Source organism: Mycena indigotica (assembly GCF_014461135.1).
Source record: "Mycena indigotica strain 171206Taipei chromosome Unknown Mind.scaff0015, whole genome shotgun sequence".
Taxonomy (NCBI): domain Eukaryota; kingdom Fungi; phylum Basidiomycota; class Agaricomycetes; order Agaricales; family Mycenaceae; genus Mycena; species Mycena indigotica.
The window spans coordinates 79179-102379 of record NW_023503014.1 but is presented as its reverse complement, the minus strand read 5'-3'; the positions used below and the strand labels follow the sequence as shown (position 1 = coordinate 102379).

Here is a 23201-nt window from a genome sequence, read left to right as displayed (position 1 = left end):
CGTCTCCCGATGCGATTCTAGCTTTATATTATTCAGAACATTTGCCTTACTAGTAATCTGTGCTGTAGAGCACTTAATTCAAGCATATCCTCGCCACTAATGGCATTCGGCGGCGTCTCCGATTCAACAAAAAACTTTCTGAGCTTCATTGTATGCTGGGATTCGCGGGCCCGGGAGACAGCGTCGGCCACGCGTCTGCTAATACCGGCCACAAATGGGCGGACGTTGTGCGAGGGAACCGACACGGGGACGATGAGCGTCATAGACTCGAGATTGGGGAGAAATTCAATGCGGGAAAATGCAGCGGCAACCTCCGTTTTAGTTGCGGTCGGCATATCGGTGAGCGTCACCGTCAAATGGGCGTTCTGGCTTGTACAGGGAGCTTGTGACATCACGTGCCTTTCCCTTACCTCGGGTCCCCGATCCATTGTTCGATCCATTGTCCGCCCCGTTTGGTACAAGTTTGGTAGGTCACGATAGATCTTGGAGAAATAAAAAAGTCTTTTTATGAATCTAATCTAAGTGGCCACATACAACTGCTGCCTCTTGATTGACCCCAGCCTAGATAGACTATCATTATCATCATTCTCAGCTACTATACATGGCGGGAGTAGCTACCACACCACCACAAATTTAAAATCTTCAATATCCTCTGTAGCCACCTACACAATCCTGCTCTGCCCTACGCTGGCAAGGCAGGGGATGCTATTGGGCAAGAGCTATGAGCGCCATTGCCAAGCACTAATGGAGGGGTGAGAGCGGGGTGCAGTGACGAGCAGGTGGGGCACGGGTGGGGGCAGCGAGCGCGACAAGCAGGTGGTGGCAAGAGCAGAGGTGCAATGGAGCATTGTTTGTTTGCATTGTTCGCTGACAGTGTGTCAATCATCGATCAAATGATCGGATAGTGTGACATGATCCCTGTACAGGCCAATAAACCCGTCAAATGCTGAACCGACAGATCGATGTCGGGAGAGTGTAGCCGGCAGAGGGCGGCGAGGGAGAGGTCGTGGTCGTTCTGGCGACCTCCCGGGGTTATTTCCAGGGTGTTTAAGTTGGTAAAGGAGCGCAGGAGTCCTGGGCGGGCGAGCAGGGTCGCATCGAAAGAGTCGAGGCAGGAGAGATGAAGTTTTGCGAGACGGGGGAGGCGCACACGGGACAAGATGAGGGTGCTTCCCTCCCCAAGGAGCGACAAGGCTGTCAAGGACTGCAGGTCAAGCATCTCGCCAATGGTAGTACCATCATCGTCCACGTGGCCGATGGGCCCAAGCGATAGCTCCTCCAGCGTGCTCAGCTGTGGGAGCAGAGCAAGAATGTCGGGAAGCAGGCTGCGGTAAATTATGGTAAGTTTGACTAGCTGGTGCAGCGGGAAACCAAGCTGATTGAGAAGCTTCGAAAAGCCGACAGATAGCGTGCGGGAGCCGCGGGGCATTGGAGAATGCCCGTTGCTGCTGGTGCCCACTTTTTGTCCAGAGGAAGACCGTCAGCGTTTCGAGGTGCGGGAGGGACAGTGTCGGACCAAAGATCGAGAAGTCAACTGCGGCACCTCCAGGACATATGATATTGGCGTCTTTCCATTGTACACACGACCCAAAGAAGGTGGGTGGCAGCATGAGACAGTTGCGATCGTCCAGAGTCATGGTGATCGGAAGCCCTTGGCTGCGTTCTATGAAACAGCTAAAAAGGCGGTCGTCTTCACCCAGATTTCCGGGAGCATAACATAGACGTTGCCAGACAGTCGGGTCGGCGATGGCAACATTGCGCCAGCGGCGACACACTGAAGTAATGTGCAACAGCAGCAAGTTGACCTTCTTGTGTTGAGTTAACGCTGCTGCTGTGACGAATACGTAGCCAAGCACTTCAGGAGGGAGGGTATTGACGTTATAGACCACGCTGGAGAGTCTGACCCGGATAGTTTCGCGCCTTGCTTTGAGTTGGGCCAGCTGGACTTTCAAGTGGTCAATTCTCTGATCCAGATTATCCGCCTCTTGGCGCAGTTGTCGGATATTTTCATGAGTGTTGTAAGAGTGCATCGAGACCCCAAGTGTAGTCGACATGGATTCCCGACGAGCCAGTTTCCTGGGAGAAGGTGGAAGTGTAGGACAACGAGCAAGGCCAATGTCACACCCAATTCCTTCTTCGTCTTAACCACTACCGTCTGGTCACTATCCTCCGTCATCAGGCTCGGTTTCTCGGTTCTGCACATATTTCAGGACTTCTGGACCCTGCTACATCCACCCTGTTGGTTTGTGAAGCGCTCGCGCAAGTATTGGATCTCGCCATAGGTTTTTCGCCTGCTGACATGTTTGTCAGACTCCGAGAGGACAGCAAAGCGAGGTTCTCAGTCTCTTGCCAAGGCCATTAGATGCACGTTGTGTGGATGTGAAGCTCGAGTTTATTGTCGCACGGATTGGTGAAGGGGCAACCTGCGCGGGCAATCAGGAAACGGGGGAGGAAGCGGAGCAAACCGCTACATCCAATTTGACCTGTGGGTCCCTCGGGTACGTCTGCCCCTTTGATTGTCGCTGCTCAGTGCTAATGACTATGTAGGCTACGCTCTTCCATAATATCCGCTTGCCGTGCTGGCGCTTCCAATCGTGCAATCCTTCTTCATAACAAGAGGTTGCAGCGAGAGCCGGCTGAGCATGCTATCGTTCTCTCGCCCTCCTCCATGGTGGATACCAGGTCATTCCTGGAATACGAGCCAATCAGTGCGTTCATTGGACGATTCTCATACTGTCTACAAATCCTGACGACAGCCTTTTGGTTTGGACCTAGTTTTATCGTTCTGGCTCTTTTGCCACTCTCAAGCAATCCGTGGACTGTATGGGGTTTCCGCTCCCCCACCAGCCGATACATCCATCTCTCCGACTTCCTGATTTATCCCATACGCGTCGCTCGTCGCTAAGGACCAAAAAGCACAAGCAAAAGAATGAAGAAACATCCACCCTCCAACACTTGTACTTTCGACACGCTCATTGTCTCCGACGCCTCTCATAAACCCCCCGCCAGCCCTGTTTGCCATCTCACCCGCCCTCATCATCGAAATGGCTGGACGATGTCCTTTTCTCTCGTCTTTTGTCGCGTCACACTCGTGACTGTCACGCTGTCAGTAAAGCGATCTTCCATGTCCACATATGCTCCACATACGACTCTATCGACCGTATTTCCTGGTGCAGGACACCTCCATGGTCGCGAAAGATTTGTTTCGTTCTTCGATTTCGGACGGGAAGGCTCTCGTCGAGCGCTTTTTTGTCGCTGGTCGCTTCTCAGCAAAGTGGACCCGTTCTACGAGTAATGCCGCTGGAGCTTGGTGGGGTGTATCTCGTCCTTGGGAGGGACCTTGTGGTGCAACAGCAACTCCGTATGCAACCATATGGGTGCTGGAACGTCATCCAACGCTGACATTTGGCCGCGGGACACGGAATAAACGTTGTTTTGCTAGCCTGCGGCCAATCTCAGGCTGGACATATAATGGAGGAGCATGCTGGCTTCGAGCCCTGAATGCGCGGAGCATGGTGAAACGCAAGAAAACTAGCACACTAACACAAACAAACTCCAACACAACACACTAAATCAGCACACAAAACACAACAGAACACAAAACCAGGGAGCCTAACACCAAAGTACACGGGCCGAGTCTCGGATCACTCGGATCAGACCGGATCAGAAGCGGATCACGTCGGAGTTTGAAATGGGTGGGGTAGTTAACTGATGCGCGCAAGTACGGGGGTTCCAGCTAAAGTATATAGCTGCTGCAATCCAGAAAACACGTTTAACGGCTCGGAACGATAAGGGTGGAGTGATTAGGTAAGCGAAACAACGGGCGGGACCAAGATCAACAGTGGGCGGGAAGGCGGGACGGCGGGCGGGCACTCGGAACAACGAGGCGGACTGACAGAACTTCTTCAACACAAACGGCGATAACGGAAACGGCGATAACGGCGACAAAAGATAACAACGGCGATAACCAAAATAAACCCGCGCAGAGCCGGGCACTCGTATTCTCTGTCCTTACTGGTACAAAAGCTGCAATTATATACCTCTAGGCGCACTGCCCGCTCACTGCCCTCCAGCCTGCGCAGGCCGCTATCTGGCCTGTGCCCGCAGCGCACACAGCGCGTACAGCGCGTCCTCTAACGCATATCGCCCTCCGGCTTACCCAATCTTGCTTACGAGCTTGGGCCGCTCGGTCCACCAGCGGTTGGCAGTGTTCTGGACGCGCCTCGACGCGGCTATGCCGGTACTTTGTACTCCGGACGCCCTCTGGCGTCGTCCCGACTTGCCAGACGCGTGCTGGACGCGTCCCTAAGGCCCCCAAGGCCTCCTCTTGGTGTCTTGTCGCTTGAGGCGGAACGGAGCTCGGGTCGGAGCTCGGTCCGGCCTGTCAACCCGATCGGGAAACACCGCCCCGGGCCGGCGCTTGCCAGCCAAAATGGCGCATGCCCGATTGTAGTGGCTATGGTCGGGCTGTGGGGCCCGATTCCAGGCGTGCGCGAATCTCGCGCGCGTCAATGGTTGGACAGTTGGGTTGCAGAGATTGCCGGAGAACTTGGTGAGAATGACCGTTTCGAGATTTCTTTCTTTCTTTCATCATTTTATGCTACTGCTCTTGACGGGCTCGTATACATTATCGTCTTCAACGCCTTCAGATGGGACTCGTTATTCGTAGTACGATAACTTCAAATACCTTCTAAACCTGACGCTTACAAGTTCGTCGTATTCGAGTCTTTATGTCTTCTTCGCCATACATTCATTGTTTACCACGTAAGTGGACTCCGCTTCGTTCTTACTTTATTTGCTCAATTTGAAGAAAGCTGACAGAAAAACATCCATACGGCTTCGACTATCCTCTTCCCCCCAAATCTGTTAGCTCCGAATGGCACCTGCGACCCCCCTCGTTCCTGCTCTTCTACTCGCTCCCCGTCTTCTGTGATGCTTGAAGAGGGGCAGCATAACGGGCAGGAATAGACGGAAGTGTACTGTGCTCTCAGCATCTTGATAACTTTTCACCACTACATGCAATTGCAATCAGTACTGTAATATATGTTGAATATATCGGCACTAATTGCACAATTTACAAAACCTGCTGCATCTGTGTGCATAGAAAGTCAGTCGGCAAGATGTGGCTCTAAATACTAGTAAGTAGGCGCACCTCAGGCTTCCCCGGAAGCTTCCCGATCACGGGCACCTAATCGCCTCAGACGCCAGCACCCCATCGTCGACGTAATACGCCGCGTCAGCCGGCGCTCCTTGTCTCCTCCCTCACCATGCAGCTCGCCATCCCCATATTCTCGGCGCTCTTGGTCGCCCTAGCCCACAACGCCGCTGCTACGACACCGCAAACGCCCCTGCAATACAGGCCCAGCTCTTGTTCGCCCACGGGCTTGGAACTTGGAGGCGCAAAAGCGCTCAGCGAGTGGTCGTGGGTCGATTGTGGTGAGCGCTCAGACCCTAGCCCTGAATTGCTGCTTAGTCCTGATCCACCAACACGGTCGCAGGCACAGAAACGGATGTTGTCCACCTCCGCTCGCTGGACATCTCCCCCGACCCGCCCGTTCCAGGCAAAGAGCTGACCGTGAAGGTCAACGGAACGGTCGAGCGACGCGTCGAGGTGAGTCCGGCTTCAATTGGCGCCAAAACCCTTAGACCCCCGTAGGACGGCGCCTGGGTCGATGTGGTCGTCAAGATCGGGGTAATCAAGCTCCTTGCGCGAAAATTCGACATCTGCGAGGAGGCGTAAGCTGCTCCAGCCTCGACTGCCCGGGCCGTGCGCTGACTGAACAACAGAGAGAACGCCAACGCCACCGTCCAATGCCCCGTCGAGAAAGGCGAATACGCGGTCACGCAGAGTTTCGACCTGCCCAAGGAGATTCCCCCAGGTGATTCTCTCTGTTGTCGTATGGAACTGGGGCTGACGACTTTCTAGGGAAGTTTACGGTGCTTCTCCGAGGCTACACCGTCGAGGACGAGCCCATGTTTTGTCTCGACATTGTCGCGGATTTCCGGCACCGAAAGTGAAGGCGCGCCAATTCCGATAGAGAAGACAAGTCATCATTGTGAACAGCTCGCAAGGAAGAAGGTACACATGAGATAATGTGTGAGACGAACGCGTAAAGTATCTTCGTCCGGCATGTATTCAGCCAGCATGAACCTATTACTCCCAAAACTGGAAGAAAGGCCGGAACTGCACCGTCAGGTCCACACACGCCATGCTGTCCTCCTCCACAGTGAAGCCCCGCACGCTGATGACGTATTTCACTGCGAAAGCAAGCAGGTCAGTTTCGCGAAGACAAGTCGGAAACAGCGGCGCACGTTTGGGCACCTCCTTCGGCAACGTGACTGTCTGCTCGATGGTGTGGAGGCCGGGCGTGACGGGACAGGAGATGGAGGCATTCGCCTTGCGGCTAGGGAAAAGATGAGTGTGGGGTTTTGTGGAGTTAGGTACACGCACGCTTCCTCGCAGAGGTCGAATGTCTGCTCCAACAGCTTGATCCGGCCGACCTTGACGAGGACATCCGCCGTTGCGCCCTCCTGGAAACAGTCTGGCGTCAACGACCCGCCACGAGGCGCAGCGGCCCACGCACCTCAATCGTCTCCTTCACGTCCGCCACGATGGTGACCGTCAGGTCGGCCCCGATCTTCGGCGGGTCGGGGGACACGGTGATAGACCGTATCTGGACCGCATCCGACTCCTCTCCTGCGAAAAGACGCTGTGAGAAGACGGTCCGTGTGTTCCGTGGCTTATCACGCACCGCAGTCCGAGTATTCCCAGCTGTCTGGCGCGGTCTGGACGTTCCCGAGAGCCAGCTGTGACTCTGGTAGCGCGACAGCGAAGGCCGCGAGGCTGGCGAGGAGCATGACGGCGAGCGAGCGTCGTAACATGGTGGTCGAAAAGAGGAATGAGTCCGAGTGACGTCGGTTACTTATGTCATGGGGAAAAGTCTTGGCTTGGAGAAAAGGCATTCAAGTTCGAAGCGACTGCAAGGACTGCTCTTACAGGCCAGGTTGCGCTTGCGTGGCTCCTCGCGCAGGGCAACGAGGTCATCCCAATTCCTGGGACGAAGAAGACCAAGGTGCTGAGTTTAACTACTTTGGTGGGCGGTTGACTTACCAGCTGTCGTTTAACAGTCATTAGTAGAGCATTCAGGCAGGCAGCGTCGCGTTGTCAGAGAAAGACCTCGCTGCGGTGCGGGAGTCGGCGGTGCAGGCGGACAAGGCGGGCGCAGATGCGGGGCCGCGGTACCCGCAGGCAATATGGGAGCGAATGTTTGTTGATACGCCGGCGTTGTGGGAGGGAGTTGATGTTGGGGCGGACAAGGATTTAAGAGAAGTATCATTGAAAAGTGGTCAGTACCCTTGAATTTCTGGTAGCAGTCAGAAGCATAGCTGCAGCATGACAAGAATATCTGGACCTATTGTAAGGAGTTGTGCCGAACCAACTTGAAGGCTTCGAAGACGAGGAGGAAATGAGTCATAAGTAGGTAGAGCAAGGGGGTAGATAAACGTGGGTAAACGAGCGAAAAGTAGGGGCAAATAATCCACACAACGATCTTCTTGGGCAATCTCAACAACCCAGCTGCCCACCTATCCCTCGCGCATTCAAGCCCCCAAACCAGCGGACCCCTCGATAACGTGTTCATACAATCACCAGGCCAGTATATCAGTGCCCCCGCCCAAGTTCGGACGTTGAAGGCCATTCGAGCACGCATATGGTTGCATACCAAGTTGCTGTTGCACCGAAAGGTCCCTCCCAAAGACGAGATACACTCCACCAAGCTCCAGCGGCATGTCTCGCAGAACTCGGGGCCGCTTTACCAAGATGCGACCAGCGACGAAAAAGCGCTGGACGACAGCCCTGCCGTCCGAGATCGAAGGACGAAACAAATATTTTGTGACCATGGAGGAATCCTGCAACAGGAAATACGGTCGATAGAGTCGTGTGTGGAGCGTATGTGGACATGCAAAATCGCTTCGCTGACGGCGTGACAGTCATGGATGTGACACGAGAGGAAAAGACGAGCGAAACGGATATTGTCCAGCCATTTCGATGGTGAGGGCGGGTGAGATGGTATGAGGGGGGTGGCGGGGAATGTATGGGAGGTGTCTAAGACAGTGAATAACTTGGTCATGCCGGAACTAAGTTTTGGAGGGTAGTTGTTTCTGCATTCTCGAGATTTGGTCGTTCTTTTTGGTCCTTCGCCAGCTATAGATCAGGGAGTCGGAGAGACGTATACCGTAGGGGTCGCGCAGGATGTATTGAATGGTAGGACAGCGGAAACCCCATAGCCCATGGATTGCTCGAGAGTGGCAAAAGAGCCGGGGCCCGGAACGATAAAACTAGGTCCAAACAAAAAGGTTGTCGTCAGCACTTGTGGACAGTATGAAGATCGTCCAGTGAACGCACTGTCCGGCTCGTATTCCAGCAATCTTTAACGATGAATGACCTGATATCCACCGTGGACGAGAGCGAGAGAACGATAGTGTGCTCAGCTGGCTCTCGTTGCAACCTCTCGTTATGAAGGATTGCACGATTGGAGGCGCTAGCACGGCAAGCGGGTATTCTGGCCGACATGGCGATTAGCACTGAGAAGCCACCATCAAAGGGGCAGACGTACGCGAGGAACCCACAGGTCGAATGGGATGTAGCAGTTTGCTCCGCTTCCTCCCCCATTTCCTTATTGCCCCTTCGCTAATCCGTCCGAACAACACGTTCGATCGCCGCATCCACACAGCACTTCACGGCCATGGCAAGAGACTGAGAACCTTGCTTTGCTGTCCTCTCTAGGGCTCCAACCATTTCCATTTGTAAATATTTACAAATGGTAATAAACATTTAAACACCCATTTATTTGTGAACATGGGCAAACATAAATTAAATACAAATAAATAGTTCAAATGGTTTTCACTCCAAACACACCCAAATCGATCTCAATAGTGTGGTTTAAGTATCTTTGAACCTTAGAAACATTTACACTCATTTTAGAACCAACATTTCATCATTACAAAGTTTATATTTACAACTCCTCCTTAGCACTGAGCTGCATTTGATCTTTGATAATTTGGTGATATAATCAATAGGAAATATACTTTGCATTGAAAGGGACTATTGCAGCTTGAATGAACATATTTCTCATTGGTAGATGCATATATGGCAAAATTTGTCAACAGACAGCTCAATTTTACTTGATGGGAAGAAACCATTTACAAATAGTTTTAAACATTTATTACTGTTTGTATTTGTGTTTCTATTTTATTTGAAAATTTCACAAACAGAAATAAAATAGTTGGAGCCCTAGGACTCCTCTCGGAGTCTGACAAACACGTCAGCGGGCGAAAAACTTGGTCCACACATCCTGCAATGAGTGCCAAAAGGAGAGATACAGCCTGAGGACGGGGATGGTGACCAGAGGTGATGGTTAAGACGAAGAAGTAATTTGGTTGTGACATTGGCACTTGCTTGTCGTCCTACACTTCCACCTCCTCCTCCGAAACTCGTTCGTCGGGAATCCATGTCGATGACACTTGGAGTTTCTATGGAATCTGACAGCACTCATGAAATCATTCCACAACTGCGCCAAGAGGCGGAAAGTCTGGATCGGAAAATCGGCAACTTAAAAGTCCAGCTGGCCCAACTCGAAGCAAGGCGCGAAACTATCCGGGTCCAACTTTCCACGGTGGTCTACAATGTGAACGCCCTCCCTCCTGAAGTGCTTGGCCACGTATTCGTGACATCAGCAGCGTTAACCGAACACAAGGAGGTCAACTTGCTGCTGTTGAGCATTACTTCGGTGTGTCGCCGCTGGCGCAATGTTGCCATCGCCGACCCGACTGTCTGGCAACGCCTATGTTATGTTCCCGGAAATCGTGGTGAAGATGACCGCCTTTTCGACTGTTTCGTAGAACGCAGCCGAGGGCTTCCAATTAGCATCACTGTGGACGATCACAACCGTCTCATGCTGCCACCCGCCCTTCTTAAGTCGTGTGCACAATGGAAAGACGCCAATATCATATTCCCTGGAGGTGCCGCAGTCGACTTTTCGATTCTTGACACGACACTGTCCCTCCCGCACCTCGAAACGTTGACGATCTTCCTCTGGATAAAAAGTGGCCATGGGCACCATCAGTGTGCATTCTCTGAGGCGCCGCGGCTCCGCACATTATCTGTCGGCTTTACGCACCTTCTCCATCAGCTTGGATTCCCACTGCAACAGCTAGTCAAGCTTACCATTTTGTACCACAGCCTTCCCCACGACATTCTTGCTCTGCTCCCTCAGCTTAGCACGCTCGAGGAGCTATCACTCGGGTCCATCGCCCACGTCGACTATCATGGCACCGTGGGCGAGATATTTCACTTGAAATCCTTGACGGCTTTGTCGCTCCTCGGGGAGGGCAGCACCCTCATCCTGCCCCATGTCCGCCTGCCCCGTCTCGTCAAACTCCATCTCTCCTGTCTCGACTCTTTCGACGTAACTCTGCTCGCCCGCCCCGGACTCCTGCGCTCCTTTACCAACTTGAGCGCCCTGGAAATAACCTTACGGGGTCCCCAGCGCGACCACAACTCGGACGTCTCACTGTCCGGCCTCTGCAAGCTGCACTCTCTGGACATCGATTTGCCGGTTCAGCATCTGACGGTAACCCTCGCCGATATGCCCACCACGACCAAAACGGAGGTTATCGCTGCATTTTCCCGCCCCGAATTTCTCCCCAATCTCGAGTGTCTGACGCTCATCGTCCCCATGTCCGTTACCTCGCAAACCGTCCGCCCATTTGTGGCCGGTATTAGCAGACGCGCGGCCGACGCTGTCTCCCGCGAAACCCAGCACGCAATGAAGCTCAGAAGGTTGATTGTCGAATCTGAGAAACCGCCAAATGCTATTAGTGGCGAGGATATGCTTGCATTAAGTGCTCTACAGCACAGATTACTAGTAGGGTAAATGTCCTGGATAATATAAAGCTGGAATCACATCGGGAGATGTCCTAGAATTCGATGGAGATGGAAGTCTGAGTCGGCTCAACTTGAAGAGTTTCGGACAACTCAGTATTTCAAAAAAAAATAAGAGAACCAATAAGTACGCGTCTGAAAGTGAGTACTAATAGTAGCGGAGAAAACAGCATTGTCAAACTCGCTGAGATCTCGTGTAATCGAAAAGTGATTGTGTAGCCTAAGTAGTGAAAACACAAGACGCGGAGGAAAAGTGGCTACCGCCGATGAAACAGGTCGACAATGGATTGACATTTACTCTGGTAGAAGAGTACCAAAGAAACGACAAAAATGATAGCAAAGGGTGCGAATGGAGGAGTAGCGGATGAGGATGGCGTTGAATTGCGATGGCGCGGAGGGATAGACAGCTGAGACTTGAAATGGTGACATAGTAGGTAAATGGGTGGAGGCGGGTCTGTGTCGCGGCCGTCTTGTGTGCGCGGAATGAGTGGGTAAGTGGAGTTGAATGGTAGTTTAAGTGGCAAAGACACAGTTTACAAGGGAACAGCGAACTCCGAACCGTAGAGATTCGACGTTTCCTGGGAGATAAGTATCGTCAGTGGTATGTAATGGCTCATATCGAGAGAAGAATACACACAGCTTATAGTTTCCCTCCATGAACACAGATTTTGCTAATCCCACCAGGGACTTGGAGTCCGATTTTAGAGTCTAGTCCTGCCATGGTGAGTCGAGAAAGTACGATGGTTGTGCTGGACTCGACTTTGGTCGGAAGAGAGGACGAGACGGCAAGGTTCTCCGCCAGGAGCGTTAGAGCGAGCCACGAGCGGAAATGGGCCGTGTCTGCAGCATAATGAGCCCATCAGCGCTGGAAAGATGGAAAAGGCGGACGCACCAGAATGATGACACAAAAGCCACACCGATAACCGCGTTTTCTGCTGCAGTCAACCCATCTCCGTCATTGACCCTTGCCCTATCCACCAGACTACACGGGTTGGAGCTCTCACTCTCCGGAGAGCCGGCCTCCCTTGCACGCAAGTCCATTCAACAGTGTCCCTGGGATTGGGTAACCGCACTTTTGAAGTCTGCCAGAGGGGTCAACAAGCAGAAAAAGATGTAACCTGTTTAGATACGCGCCATCGAGATAGACAGTGTCGAGTATGAGTTGACGGGAAAGAGTCAGAGCCAGCTAGGAAGGGGATAATGACTGGTGGTGGTGGTCAAGACGAACGAGGAAGACGATGTGACATGGAATGTTATTACTCTTCTTCCCCCTCCACGACGCTGTCCAGAAGCTACATCGGCCATACTCGCGCCCACTATGGAATACGAGGTCCCTCACGCAAGCATTGCACAACTGCGCCACGAGGTGGAAGAGATTGGCAATACAATCGACAGCTTGAAATCCCAGCTTGTCGAGCTCGAAGCGCAGCGCGAAGCCATCCTGGACAAGCTCTCCAGCGTGGTTTACCCCGTCAATAGTCTCCCTCCTGAAGTGCTTGGCCGTATATTCGGCGCGGCAGCATCGTTAACTCCAGCCAAAGCGGTCAACTCGCTTCTGTTGCGCATTACTTCTGTGTGTCGGCACTGGCGCGACGTTGCCATTGTGGATCCAGCCCTGTGGACAATCCTGTCCTACATTCCGGGTCCCCACGGGGAGCAGGACCAGCTCTTCAACTATTTCGTGGCTCGCAGTCGAGGGCTTCCAATCAGCTTCAATCTAGACGGACTCGCTAAAGTGTACTACCAACCAAGCTTTTTTGGGTCATGTTCGCAGTGGAAAGACGCTACGATAACACTTCCAAGTGGCGCCGCATTCGATGTTAAGAGCCTAGATGAAGTCGCTGCCCTGAACTTGCCGCAGCTTGAAGCGATTACACTCTCCCAAGTTTGGGTCCATATATATGCATCCGAGAACTATTACCAGACGTTTTCCAATGCACCATTACTCCACACAGTGTCTGTCAGCTTCTCGCACCTCCTTCCTTGGCTTGGATTTCCGCTGCAACAGCTCCGCAAACTCACCATACAGAACCATAGCATGTCTGAGGACATTCGCGTTCTGCTCTGCCAGCTGAGCTCGATAGAAGACCTGTCGATTGGGCCCATTGACATCCCACAAATCGATAATCATGGTGTCGAACTTGAAGAAAAACTTACTCTACAGTCCTTGACCACATTGTCGCTCTTTGGGCAGGGCAGTAGTATGATTTTGCTTCGCGCACGCCTACCCCGCCTCTCCAAACTCCATCTCTCCGACTTGCATCGCTTTGACGTAACCACGCTCACCCACCCCGGAACCCTGCGTGCCTTGACCAATCTCGCATCACTGACAATCACGCTCAAGCACGAACGTGATCGCTCCCAAGCCGCGCTCTTGCTCTCTCCAGACGTCGATCTCCCTCTCCAGCATCTGACCATCACTCTCGCTCCCCTGTGGAGAGAAACTGAAAATAATGTTGTTGACATGTTTTCCAGCCCCGATTTTCTCCCGGATCTAGAGTCATTGACGCTCATCGTTCCGGTGTTCATTTCAATCATGATTCGCCCGTTCATGCTGGGAATCAACGCGCGCGTAGCCAATACTGTCTCTCGCGGGGTGCATCACAAGATGAAGTTAAAAAAATTCATTGTTGATGTACAAAAATCGCCATATGCACTATCCGACGAGGAGTCGCAAGAGTTGCACACTTTGCAGCGGAAATTAGAGCAGATGGGTGATAGTATGGAGGGCCTTTAGGGAGAATTAGTACCGTATACTGCATACACTGGCATCATATCACAACAGAAACTTGTGAGTTGAAACTTTATAATAAGTTTATGTACACTGGCAAAATAGCACGACCAAAGTAGCTTATACGGAGCTTGTATTCAGCATGTGCACTAACATACTCCTAAGTAGATGCTCTAGTTAATCATTCTCATCTGACATATCCTCGGACTTGGCCACTTCCTCGACTTGCTTGATTACCTGAGCCTTTGCGTCATCGGGATCAGGTCCCATAGTATACTGCACTACGATTGTAGCATGCTCTGTCTTGTAAATGACACAACCAATATCCTGTTGCACAGACATGAGTCAGCCGCAGGCAAGCATGGTTGAATCGTGACTGGACCACGTGCCAGTGCATACCAGTAGTACGTACTTTGTCGTCATCCCCGCTTATCCCAGTGAACAATTTGTCCCTCTGTGGCGAGACCGTGAACGATTCCATCCCAAGAGACATTGACAGATTCCTAGGGTCCTCCAGCGACTCCCATTCTTCAGTGTTGGCCTCAATCCACTCGGTCATAAAACTCCGTTCAAACGGACTCAACTGCAGAGCATCATGATTTGTGTTAGCCACTGCCACTGGCGGCGAGGAAGACATACATCATAGTCCTTGCTGGCGGCACTGTCAGGGGAACCTCCCTTTCGGCCCGGAATCGACCCGATTCCGACTCCGGTGATCGCATCACCGCCATCAATCGCATCACCGCCCCCCGCCTGGCGATCCCCCTGGGACCTGGCCTGCGACATGGCGCAGGCATACTGCACGGAGCAACGATCAACCTTGGCGCGTCAAGAGCGCAGTATATAGTTCAGCTACCTAGCAGGCGGACCCTTAGAGTTTCTTCTCTTTGGATCCTCCCCTGCTAGGTCAGCTTCCTTTGTATTTGCTTACTGTTATTCACTCTTTGGATCCTCCCCTGCTAGGACCTTGATCTCAGGCCTCCGGGGTTGCCCTTACAGCAGAAGAAACTCTCTACGGGATCAACCGGACAAGATTGCTAGGTTCGGCGCTGACTCAGGCTCGGAATACGAGTCCGTTCTGCCCTCGTCACCGCCCCTACCACTTGTCCCCTCCTCCTCTGTCACTCCTGTCGTCCCCGCACCTGTCATGCCTTCCGGAGCTACTCCTGACGCTGACACTCGGCTGGATGCACTCGAGGCGAAAATCGACCGCCTAACTGAGGCCCTTACTCTTCTCACCACCCAGGCTTCCGCTGCCGCTGCCGCCGCTAATACTGCTGGCGGACCCCAAACAACACCACCCCCGGAGACGTCGATTCCGACTCCGACTCCGGTTCAGGGCGATTCCGAGGCCCTCTTTGGCGACATCAACCTCGCCTCAAAATTGGTCTTACGACCAAACCCTCCGTTCACCTTCAACGGCGATCGGAAACGCGGCCGTGCGTTCCTCTATGCGGTCCGCACCTATGCCCGCCTTGCCCCTGAGGCCTTTGTGGTCAACGGAGAGGCGAGTGAGGAAATGTCCGTTTATGGCAGAAGGACCCGCTCAGCAATGGGCGGAGCGCCACGGAAGCAAAGCCCCGTTTCCGTTTCCGTCCTGGGGCTCGTTCGTTTCCGAGTTCCGACTCCGGTTCGTCGAGGAGAATGAGCAAGATCATGCTCTCTCCAAACTGGAGACTTCCGCCTATCACATGGGCACAAAGGATGTCTACCAGTACACCGACGACTTCGAGGACCTGATGGACCTCGCCGGATTCGAAGACGCGTTGGTCAAGGTGACCAAGTTCCGCCACGGACTTGACCCCCTGATCAATAACGGAATCACGTCCTCGAACGACCCCCCGGACCTCCGGGACTACCTTAGCTGGCGCACCCGGGCCTTCCGTCAATACGAGGCCCTGGTCCGGGCCAAGCTGATCAAGTCAGCCGCCCCCAAGACGCCTGGCGGTTTGATTCGGACTCCGTTTCCGGTCAACCGCATCCCGGCTCCGGCCCCTTTCCGCCCGGTGGCTCCGGTCGTGCCACCCGCGGCCCGCGCCCCCGCTCCGGTGCCTCCAGCTCCCGTCCCCATGGAGTTGGATCACACTAGGGCTCGGGGTGCCCCTCGTCGCGCCTGCTTCAGGTGCGGCGACCCAAACCATCTCGCCCGGGATTGCCCCCTCCCCGCGGACGTCCGCTCAATGGACATCCTCGATGAGGTGATCCAACAACTCGGTGACGAGATGTTAGCGGAGTTGATCGCCCGCTACTCCGACACAGCTGCCCTGCCGGAATCAACAGCGGAGTTGATGGCTGGGGAGGATTTTGTCCCCCGCGACGAGTGACCGGTGTGCCCTCGTTCGCGTCCATAAATCGTTTCGCCCCCTTGTATGATGAATGCACTCATTTGCCCTACAACGAGCCAGAAACGAAAGACATACCCTCCCCATCAATTTCCGATAAGGCCCCATCAATTTCCGATAAGGCTGCATCAATTTCCGATAAAGCCCATCAATTTCCGATAAGGCCTGTCACCCACCTCTGTCGCCTCACTGCCTGGGAAAAGTGTAAGGGCAACCCTGGAGACTCCGACGAAAGCCTAGCAGGGGAGGATCCAAAGCGTGAATAAGAGCTACGGGAAATACACGGAGGGACCGACCTAGCAGGGGAGGATCCAAAGAGAAGAAACTCTAAGGGTCCGCCTGCTAGGGCGCCAACTATATACTGGTCGTCCGTAACTGCCGACGTGAGGCGCAGAAGGCCTGAGCGGCGTCGCAGGCTCTGTCCCAAGGTGATCGTTGGGAGGGTCTTGACGGATCGGTGATTGTGCGGGCGAAGGAGGCCGTGGACGATGGTCGGGGTGGGTCGGAGCGTCCGAGGGGGCGCCGGTCGGATGCGCCTCGGATGCGTTCGGAGGGTCCGAAGGAGGCCGAAGGGGGTTCCCCTGACATCACCCCCCTTTGAATGCGGCGTCCCGACGCATAATCTGGAAGGGCAGCGAGTCGAAGGTTGCTGAGGCGATGTGCCGTGGTTTACCCGGGTATCTCCGATAGAAGTCCGCAATCTTGTCTGGCGCAAAGACACGGTCGAACCGAACCCACGAGTCGTGTGAAGCATCGTAGCCTTTCCACCTGACGAAATAGTTAAGACGCTTATACCTTATCCTGGCATCCAAGATTTCCTCGACTTCCCATTCGGGAACTCCGTCCTCTAGTTCGGGGGCGGTTCGTCGTAGCCGGGTCGTCCATCGAAGGGGGTCGTCCTGAGCGGGCTCGAGCTTAACAACGGGGAAGACGGGGTGGAGCTTGGAGTAACGGGGGGAGGTCTAGCTTGTAGGCACCTTTGCTAACCTCTGCGAGCACCTTGAACGGTCCAAGGCGCTTGTGGGAGAACTTCTCGGAGGGCCGAGTCGTTCTAATGTCAGAGGCGTCCAACCAAACCTTATCACTAACTTGAATATTCGGAGCGTCCGAACGTTTCCGATCGTAGTACCGTTTATACTCGTCTTTGGCTTTAACGAGCGCGGCCTTTGCCTCGGAGACGCCCGTTTGCTATCCGATCGCGAAACTCGTTCACCGACTCCAACTCTGAGCGGGCGCCTGGCTCGAAACCCATTCGGGGGAGCCGACCAGTGTCAGTCATAAAGGGTACCTGTTGAGTGGAGGAGTGAACGTGGTTGTTATAGGCGAACTCAGCGGCAGGGATAAGCTCGTCCCAGTCGTCTTGTTGGTAGTTGGTGAAGATCCGGATGTACTGCTCGAGCTCTTGGTTAACGCGCTCGGGTTTGTCCGTCGGTTTGCGGGTGGTAAGCCGTGGAGGTAGCCGGTTTGACGCCAATTAAGCGCCAGAGTTCGCGCGTGAAGTCAGCGATGAACTGCGAGCCACGGTCCGAAATGTACTTCTCGGGGGTTCCGTGGTGCCTCCAGACATTCCGATAGTACAAGCGGGCAGCTCCGACCGCGTCTATTGTCGTATGGCACTCAGTGAAGTGGGCGCGCTTTCCGAGGGCGTCGACCACTACCATAACCGCGTCATACCCATGGGCCTCGGGCAGCTCGACAATGAAGTCTACAGTGACAGTGTGCCAACGTTCGGGCGGGACTTCGGTCGGATGGAGCTCTCCATGCGGAAGCCTTCGGAGGGCCTTCGTGCGGCAGCATAAGTCGCAGGTCGCGACGTAGGCGTCCGATATGGCGAGACATCTGCGGCCACCAGTAGTTGCGCGAAACCAACTCTAAGGTCTTGAACCGCCCGGCGTGTCCGGGCGACTCGCGTATCGTGGCAGAGCTCGATGATGCGCCTCCTTAGGTCCTTGTCTTTAGGGACTACGACCTTGCCGCGGAAGTACAGGAGGTCGCCGGAGACGGCCCACTCGTCCGAACGTGATGAGCGGGGGCCCCGAACTTGACCTCGGACCTTCAAGAGTTGCCGGGCCGCAAGCGCGACGGGCTCCTCTAGGTCAGGCTCACCGGATAGCGCTTCCTTGATGTCGCGGACAAGTTCGGAGCCAGGCCCAGAGACGGTGACGGCCTCAAGCGCAAACATGGAACAGTTCGGGGCGTAAGAGGGTGACATCCGAGTTGTCGTCGGAGATACCGTGGTCGGGCCGGCGAGAGAGAGCATCGGGACGGCCCATTTGGCGACCTGGGACGTGGTGCAGCGTAAAGTCAAACCTGGAAAGGTACAACGACCATCGGGCTTGCCGACGGTTAAGGTGCTGTGCCTTTCGGAAATACTCCAAATTCTTATGGTCAGTCCAGATCTCGACCGGATGCGCGGCGCCCTCGAGGAAATGCCGATACTCCTCGAGTGCGCGGATGATCGCGAGCATCTCCTTGTCGTGAATCTCGTAGTTGCGCTGGACATCATTTAAGCTTTTGGAATAGAACGCTACAGGGTGCCACTTCCCGTCCGGGGCGGATTGTTGTGAAAGAACCGCCCCCGTCGCATAATCTGAGCTGTCTGCTTCAAGTCGGAAAGGCCGGGAGTCGTCCGGGATCGCTAAGACGGGCTCTGAGACGACCGCGTCTTTGATAGCTTGAAAGGCGGCGGCTTCGGCGTCTCCCCAGGCCCATTTCTGGTCTTTCTTGGTGAGCGCGAAGAGGGGTTGCGCTAGGGCCGAGAAATCCCGAATGAACCTGCGGTAGAAATTAGCAAACCCCAGGAACTGCTGGACGTCCTTCTTGTTCTCGGGCGGAGGCCATGCGGAGACTCCGGCAACCTTAACGGGATCCATTTCGACGTGGTTGTGAGAGATGATAACCCCCAGGTACTCGATTGACGATTTCTCGAAGTCGCACTTCTCCTTGCGAAGGTACAGCTTGTGCATTCGGAGTCTCCGAAGGACTTCAGGACGATCTCGCGGTGCTTACGGAGGTCCGAATGCGCAATAAGGATATCGTCGAGGTAGATCATGACGTCTCCTGAGAGAATGAGATCCTGGAAAATGTCATTCATCATCGTTTGGAAAGTCGCGGGGAGTTCGTCAGGCCAAAATACATCACCAAAGGTTCGAACAACCCTCGGTTGGTCCGAAAGGCCGCCTTCCACTCGTCTCCTTCTTTAATCCGGACGTTATTAAAGCCCCAGCGAACGTCGAGTTTGGTGAAGTAACGGGCGCCCTTAAGCCTGTTGATAAGGTCATTAATCAACGGGAGGGGGTACCGGTTCTTAATCGTCATTGCGTTGAGGGCGCGGTAGTCCTGGACAAACCGAAGTCCTCCGTCCTTTTTCTTAACGAAGAAGACGGGGGAAGCCATCGGAGATTTCGAAGGGCGGATACGGCCTGTGGCAAGTCCTCTCCTCGATGAACTCGTCAAGTTCGCCTGTTCAAGGGGGAGATCGGATACACCTTGCAATTAGCGGGCTTCGCGTCGGGAACGAGTTCGATAGCGTGGTCCCAAGCCCTCCGCTCTGGTAACGTGTCGAAGGACTCCTTGTCAAAGACGTCTTGGAACTCCTTGGCCCAGTCCGGAATCTCCGAAGGCGGGGGGGCCGAAGTTACGGGCGAAGGCCTCTGCAAGGCGTTGGGACACGGTGCTCCCAGCGCGAATCTCCTCGATTGGGCGAAAGGAGGTGTAGAAGATGCGGTCGCCGTCTTCAAGATGCTCGTCGTCGTCAAGGTCTGGTGAGCGCTCCGGAGGGTCCGAAGGAGCTCCGAAGTTCGTCGTCGGCATCGTCTGGGCCAGCGATATCGATAGCGCAAACGGTGGGGAAGGCGCCCGCAAGCAAGCGCGATTTAAGGAGTCGGAGGCGGCGAACCTCAGCGCTCGGTCCGTTCCTCGTCGCGGCAGGTGGAGCAGCTTCGGGGCAGCGGCTCATTTTCACCTCCTTTGTTTCCCAGTTGATCTCGGGGTTATGCTTTTGAGCCAGGAGTACCCGAGTATCAAGTCCTGTTTCCCAAGGTGGGTTACAGCCAGCTGAACGCGTTCGGAGTGTCCGTTGTATCGTAGGACCAGGTCCGCGATTTGGCGAATAGACCCAGCATCATTGGGGGTGCCGTCGACATTGTAGACCGGTATGGGTACTGAGAGATTTCGGACTGGCACGTTGTTTCGGTTGACGTATTCTGTGTCGATAAAGTCCGAAGTGGCTCCGCAGTCGACCAGACCTGAGAGGGAGAGCTTGAGCGCGTTCGCAGTGGACTCAAGCTCAAGAGGAAGGTGGAGCGAGTTAACCCCAGGAGCGGCAGAGATGGTATAGCTGCCAGGTAGCTTTTTCTCCCAGGCAAGTCGGCGAATCCGAACGGGGGCTTCGGAGGGGGCAGGGGGTGCGTCTTTCGTTTCAGGCTCGTTGTAAGGCAAGGGAGTTGATTCATCATACAAACAAGTGAAACGATTTATGGACGCGAACGAGGGCACACCAGTCACTCGTTGCGGGGGACAAAATCCTCTGCCGGAGCCTCCGAATGCGCCTCTGCTAAGGCCGCGGTGTCGGACAACCGCGCAAAGTAGCTCTCCCAGCATCTCATCGCCAAGTTGCTGGATCACCTCGTCGAGGATGTCCATATGGCAAACATCGGCGGGGAGCGGACAGTCCCGAGCCAAGTGATTGGGGTCGCCGCATCTGAAGCAGGCTCGACGAGGGGCGCCCCGAGCCCTAGTACGATCCAACTCCATAGGGACGGGAGCCGGAGGTACCGGAACGGGGCGCGGGGCCGCGGGTGGCGCAGGTGCGGCCACCGGGCGGATGGGGAACGGAGTTGCCGAACGAGTGATGGGGAAGGCGCCGCGCGGAGCTCCCGGCGGTCCGCGGGGTAGCCGTTCCCTTAATGAGCTTCGCTCGCACCAGGGCTTCATATTGTCGGAAAGCCCGAGTACGCCAGCCCAGATAGTCACGGAGGTCTGGGGGGTCGTTCGAAGACGTGATGCCGTTGTTGATCAGGGGGTCAAGTCCGTGGCGGTACTTGGTTACCTTAACCAACGCGTCTTCGAAGCCAGCGAGGTCCATCAAGTCCTCGAAGTCGTCGGTATATCCGTAGACATCCCGCGTTCCCATGTGATAACCCGCGCTTTCCAACTTAGCGAGCGCGAGGTCCTGTTCGTTCTCCTCAACGAACCGAAGGCGAAACTCGGAGAGGAACTGGCTCCACCGAGGGAAGGGGAAGGGGTTTTTGCTCCCATGACGCTCTGCCCATTGCTGAGCAGGTCCCTCCGCCATATAGGACATGGCGTAGCGGACGGCCTTTTCTTCGCTCGGCTCTCCGTTGACCACGAAGGCCTCCGGGGCAAGCTGAGCGTAAGTCTTGACCGCGTATAGGAAGGCGCGGCCGTTTGTGATCCCCGTTAAACGCAAACGGAGGGTTTGGTCGTAAGACCAGTTTTGAGGCGACAGTAATATCACCAAATAACGCATCCGCGTCGGGGGCATTCGGAGATGCCGGCGGCGGTTCGGGAGCTGCCGAAGGTGGTGCGGCAGCGGAAGCCTGGGAAGCAAGGTGGGTGAGGATATTGGTGAGGTTGTCTAGTTTCGCCTCAAGTGCGTCCATGCGCGTCGTCAGCGTCCCGGAGCAGCTCCGGTGGACATAGCGGGCGTAAAGACGACAAGAGCAGAGGAGGAGGGGTCAAGTGGCAGGGGCGGTGATGAGGGGGGGGTACGGACTCGTACTCCGAGCCTGAATCAGCGCCAAACCTGGCAATCTTGACCGGTTAATCCCGTAGAGAGTTTCTTCTGCTGTAAGGGCAACCCTGGAGACTCCGGCGAAAGCCTAGCAGGGGAGGATCCAAAGCGTGAATAAGAGCTACGGGAAATACACGGAGGGACCGACCTAGCAGGGGAGGATCCAAAGAGAAGAAACTCTAAGGGTCCGCCTGCTAGGGCGCCAACTATATACTGGTCGTCCGTAACTGCCGACGTAGAGCGCAGAAGGCCTGAGCGGCGTCGCAGGCTCTGTCCCAAGGTGATCGTTGGGAGGGTCTTGACGGATCGGTGATTGTGCGGGCGAAGGAGGCCGTGGACGATGGTCGGGGTGGGTCGGAGCGTCCGAGGGGGCGCCGGTCGGATGCGCCTCGGATGCGTTCGGAGGGTCCGAAGGAGGCCGAAGCGGGGGTTCCCCTGACAAAAAGAAATTACCCAAGCAGTACACTGTTGCTGCTGCCCCTGGAGTGAACTCCCTCCACCTCCCGTTGGAGCTAGAGTCCACTACCAGCGCACTCAAGCTCTCGCTTTCCGGTCTGGTTGACTGTGGTGCCACCTCTGATTTCATCGACACAAACTATGTCACTAGGAATGGCATTCCAGTCCGCACTCTGGCGCAACCGATTCCGGTCTTCAACGTCGATGGCACTCCAAATGATGCTGGCTCTATCAACCAGATCGCGGACTTGGTCCTACGCTACAAAGGCCATTCTGAGCGTGTTCAACTCGCCGTCACTCATCTTGGTAAACAAGACCTCATCCTGGGGTACTCCTGGCTGCGTAAGCACAACCCAGAGATCGATTGGGAAACCAAGGAGGTCAAGATGACACGGTGCCCCTGTGGTTGCTCCACCTGCCGCGAGGAAGAACGCGTTGAACGGACTGAGCTGCGGCGACTCCGGTTACTCCAGAAACGGCTCCGCTCCGGCCCGTTCCCCTCGATCTGCGCCATGGACCTCTCTGGGCCTGACGACGGAGACAATTCCGTCTCCGGTGATGACTCCGGCCTGCCTGATCTGATGCTGGACTCCGATGACGAGGATGACGATGGCCAGCTCGAAGATGGTGACCGCATCTTCTACACGTCCTTCCGTCCCGCAGAAGAGATACGCGCTGGCAGTACTGTCTCGCAGCGCCTGGCCGAAGCCTTTGCCAGGAACTCCGCCCCTCCGCCCTCTGACATCCCGGACTGGGCTAAGGAGTTCCAGGACGTCTTCAACAAGGAGTCCTTCGACACACTACCGGAGCGGAGGACCTGGGACCACGCCATCGAACTCGTCCCCGACGCTAAGCCCACCAACTGCAAGGTGTACCCCATCTCGCCCCTTGAGCAACGCGAGCTCGACGCGTTCATCGAGGAAGGGCTATCCACGGGACGGATTCGCCCCTCCAAGTCTCCGATGGCGTCTCCAG

The 23201-nt window shown here is 54.9% G+C and overlaps 5 protein-coding genes across 5 annotated transcripts; 4 read left to right on the top strand and 1 right to left on the bottom strand.

Annotated features, from left to right (window-relative positions):
* Positions 1-2052: 2052 nt before the first annotated feature.
* On the top strand, positions 2053-2905 carry MIND_01328700 (uncharacterized protein; the record flags this gene model as incomplete). The annotated part of the gene is made up of 5 exons (XM_037369737.1): positions 2053-2086; positions 2211-2263; positions 2311-2498; positions 2548-2708; positions 2757-2905. 5 exons carry the CDS (start codon positions 2053-2055, stop codon positions 2903-2905), a joined length of 585 nt encoding a protein of 194 aa, XP_037213733.1.
* Positions 2906-5267: 2362 nt separating this feature from the next.
* Positions 5268-6018, top strand: MIND_01328600 (ML domain-containing protein; the record flags this gene model as incomplete). The annotated part of the gene is made up of 5 exons (XM_037369736.1): positions 5268-5436; positions 5499-5611; positions 5657-5736; positions 5788-5879; positions 5927-6018. 5 exons carry the CDS (start codon positions 5268-5270, stop codon positions 6016-6018), a joined length of 546 nt encoding a protein of 181 aa, XP_037213732.1.
* Positions 6019-6154: 136 nt separating this feature from the next.
* Positions 6155-6882, bottom strand: MIND_01328500 (ML domain-containing protein; the record flags this gene model as incomplete). The annotated part of the gene is made up of 4 exons (XM_037369735.1): positions 6155-6404; positions 6452-6531; positions 6585-6697; positions 6753-6882. 4 exons carry the CDS (start codon positions 6880-6882, stop codon positions 6155-6157), a joined length of 573 nt encoding a protein of 190 aa, XP_037213731.1.
* A 2627-nt stretch (positions 6883-9509) lies between these two features.
* MIND_01328400 (MYND-type domain-containing protein) lies at positions 9510-10934 on the top strand (the record flags this gene model as incomplete). The annotated part of the gene is made up of 1 exon (XM_037369734.1): positions 9510-10934. The coding sequence occupies one exon, from the start codon at positions 9510-9512 to the stop codon at positions 10932-10934; it is 1425 nt and encodes a 474-aa protein (XP_037213730.1).
* Positions 10935-12260: 1326 nt separating this feature from the next.
* On the top strand, positions 12261-13679 carry MIND_01328300 (uncharacterized protein; the record flags this gene model as incomplete). Its single annotated transcript, XM_037369733.1, has 1 exon — positions 12261-13679. The coding sequence occupies one exon, from the start codon at positions 12261-12263 to the stop codon at positions 13677-13679; it is 1419 nt and encodes a 472-aa protein (XP_037213729.1).
* Between the last annotated feature and the right edge of the window lie 9522 nt (positions 13680-23201).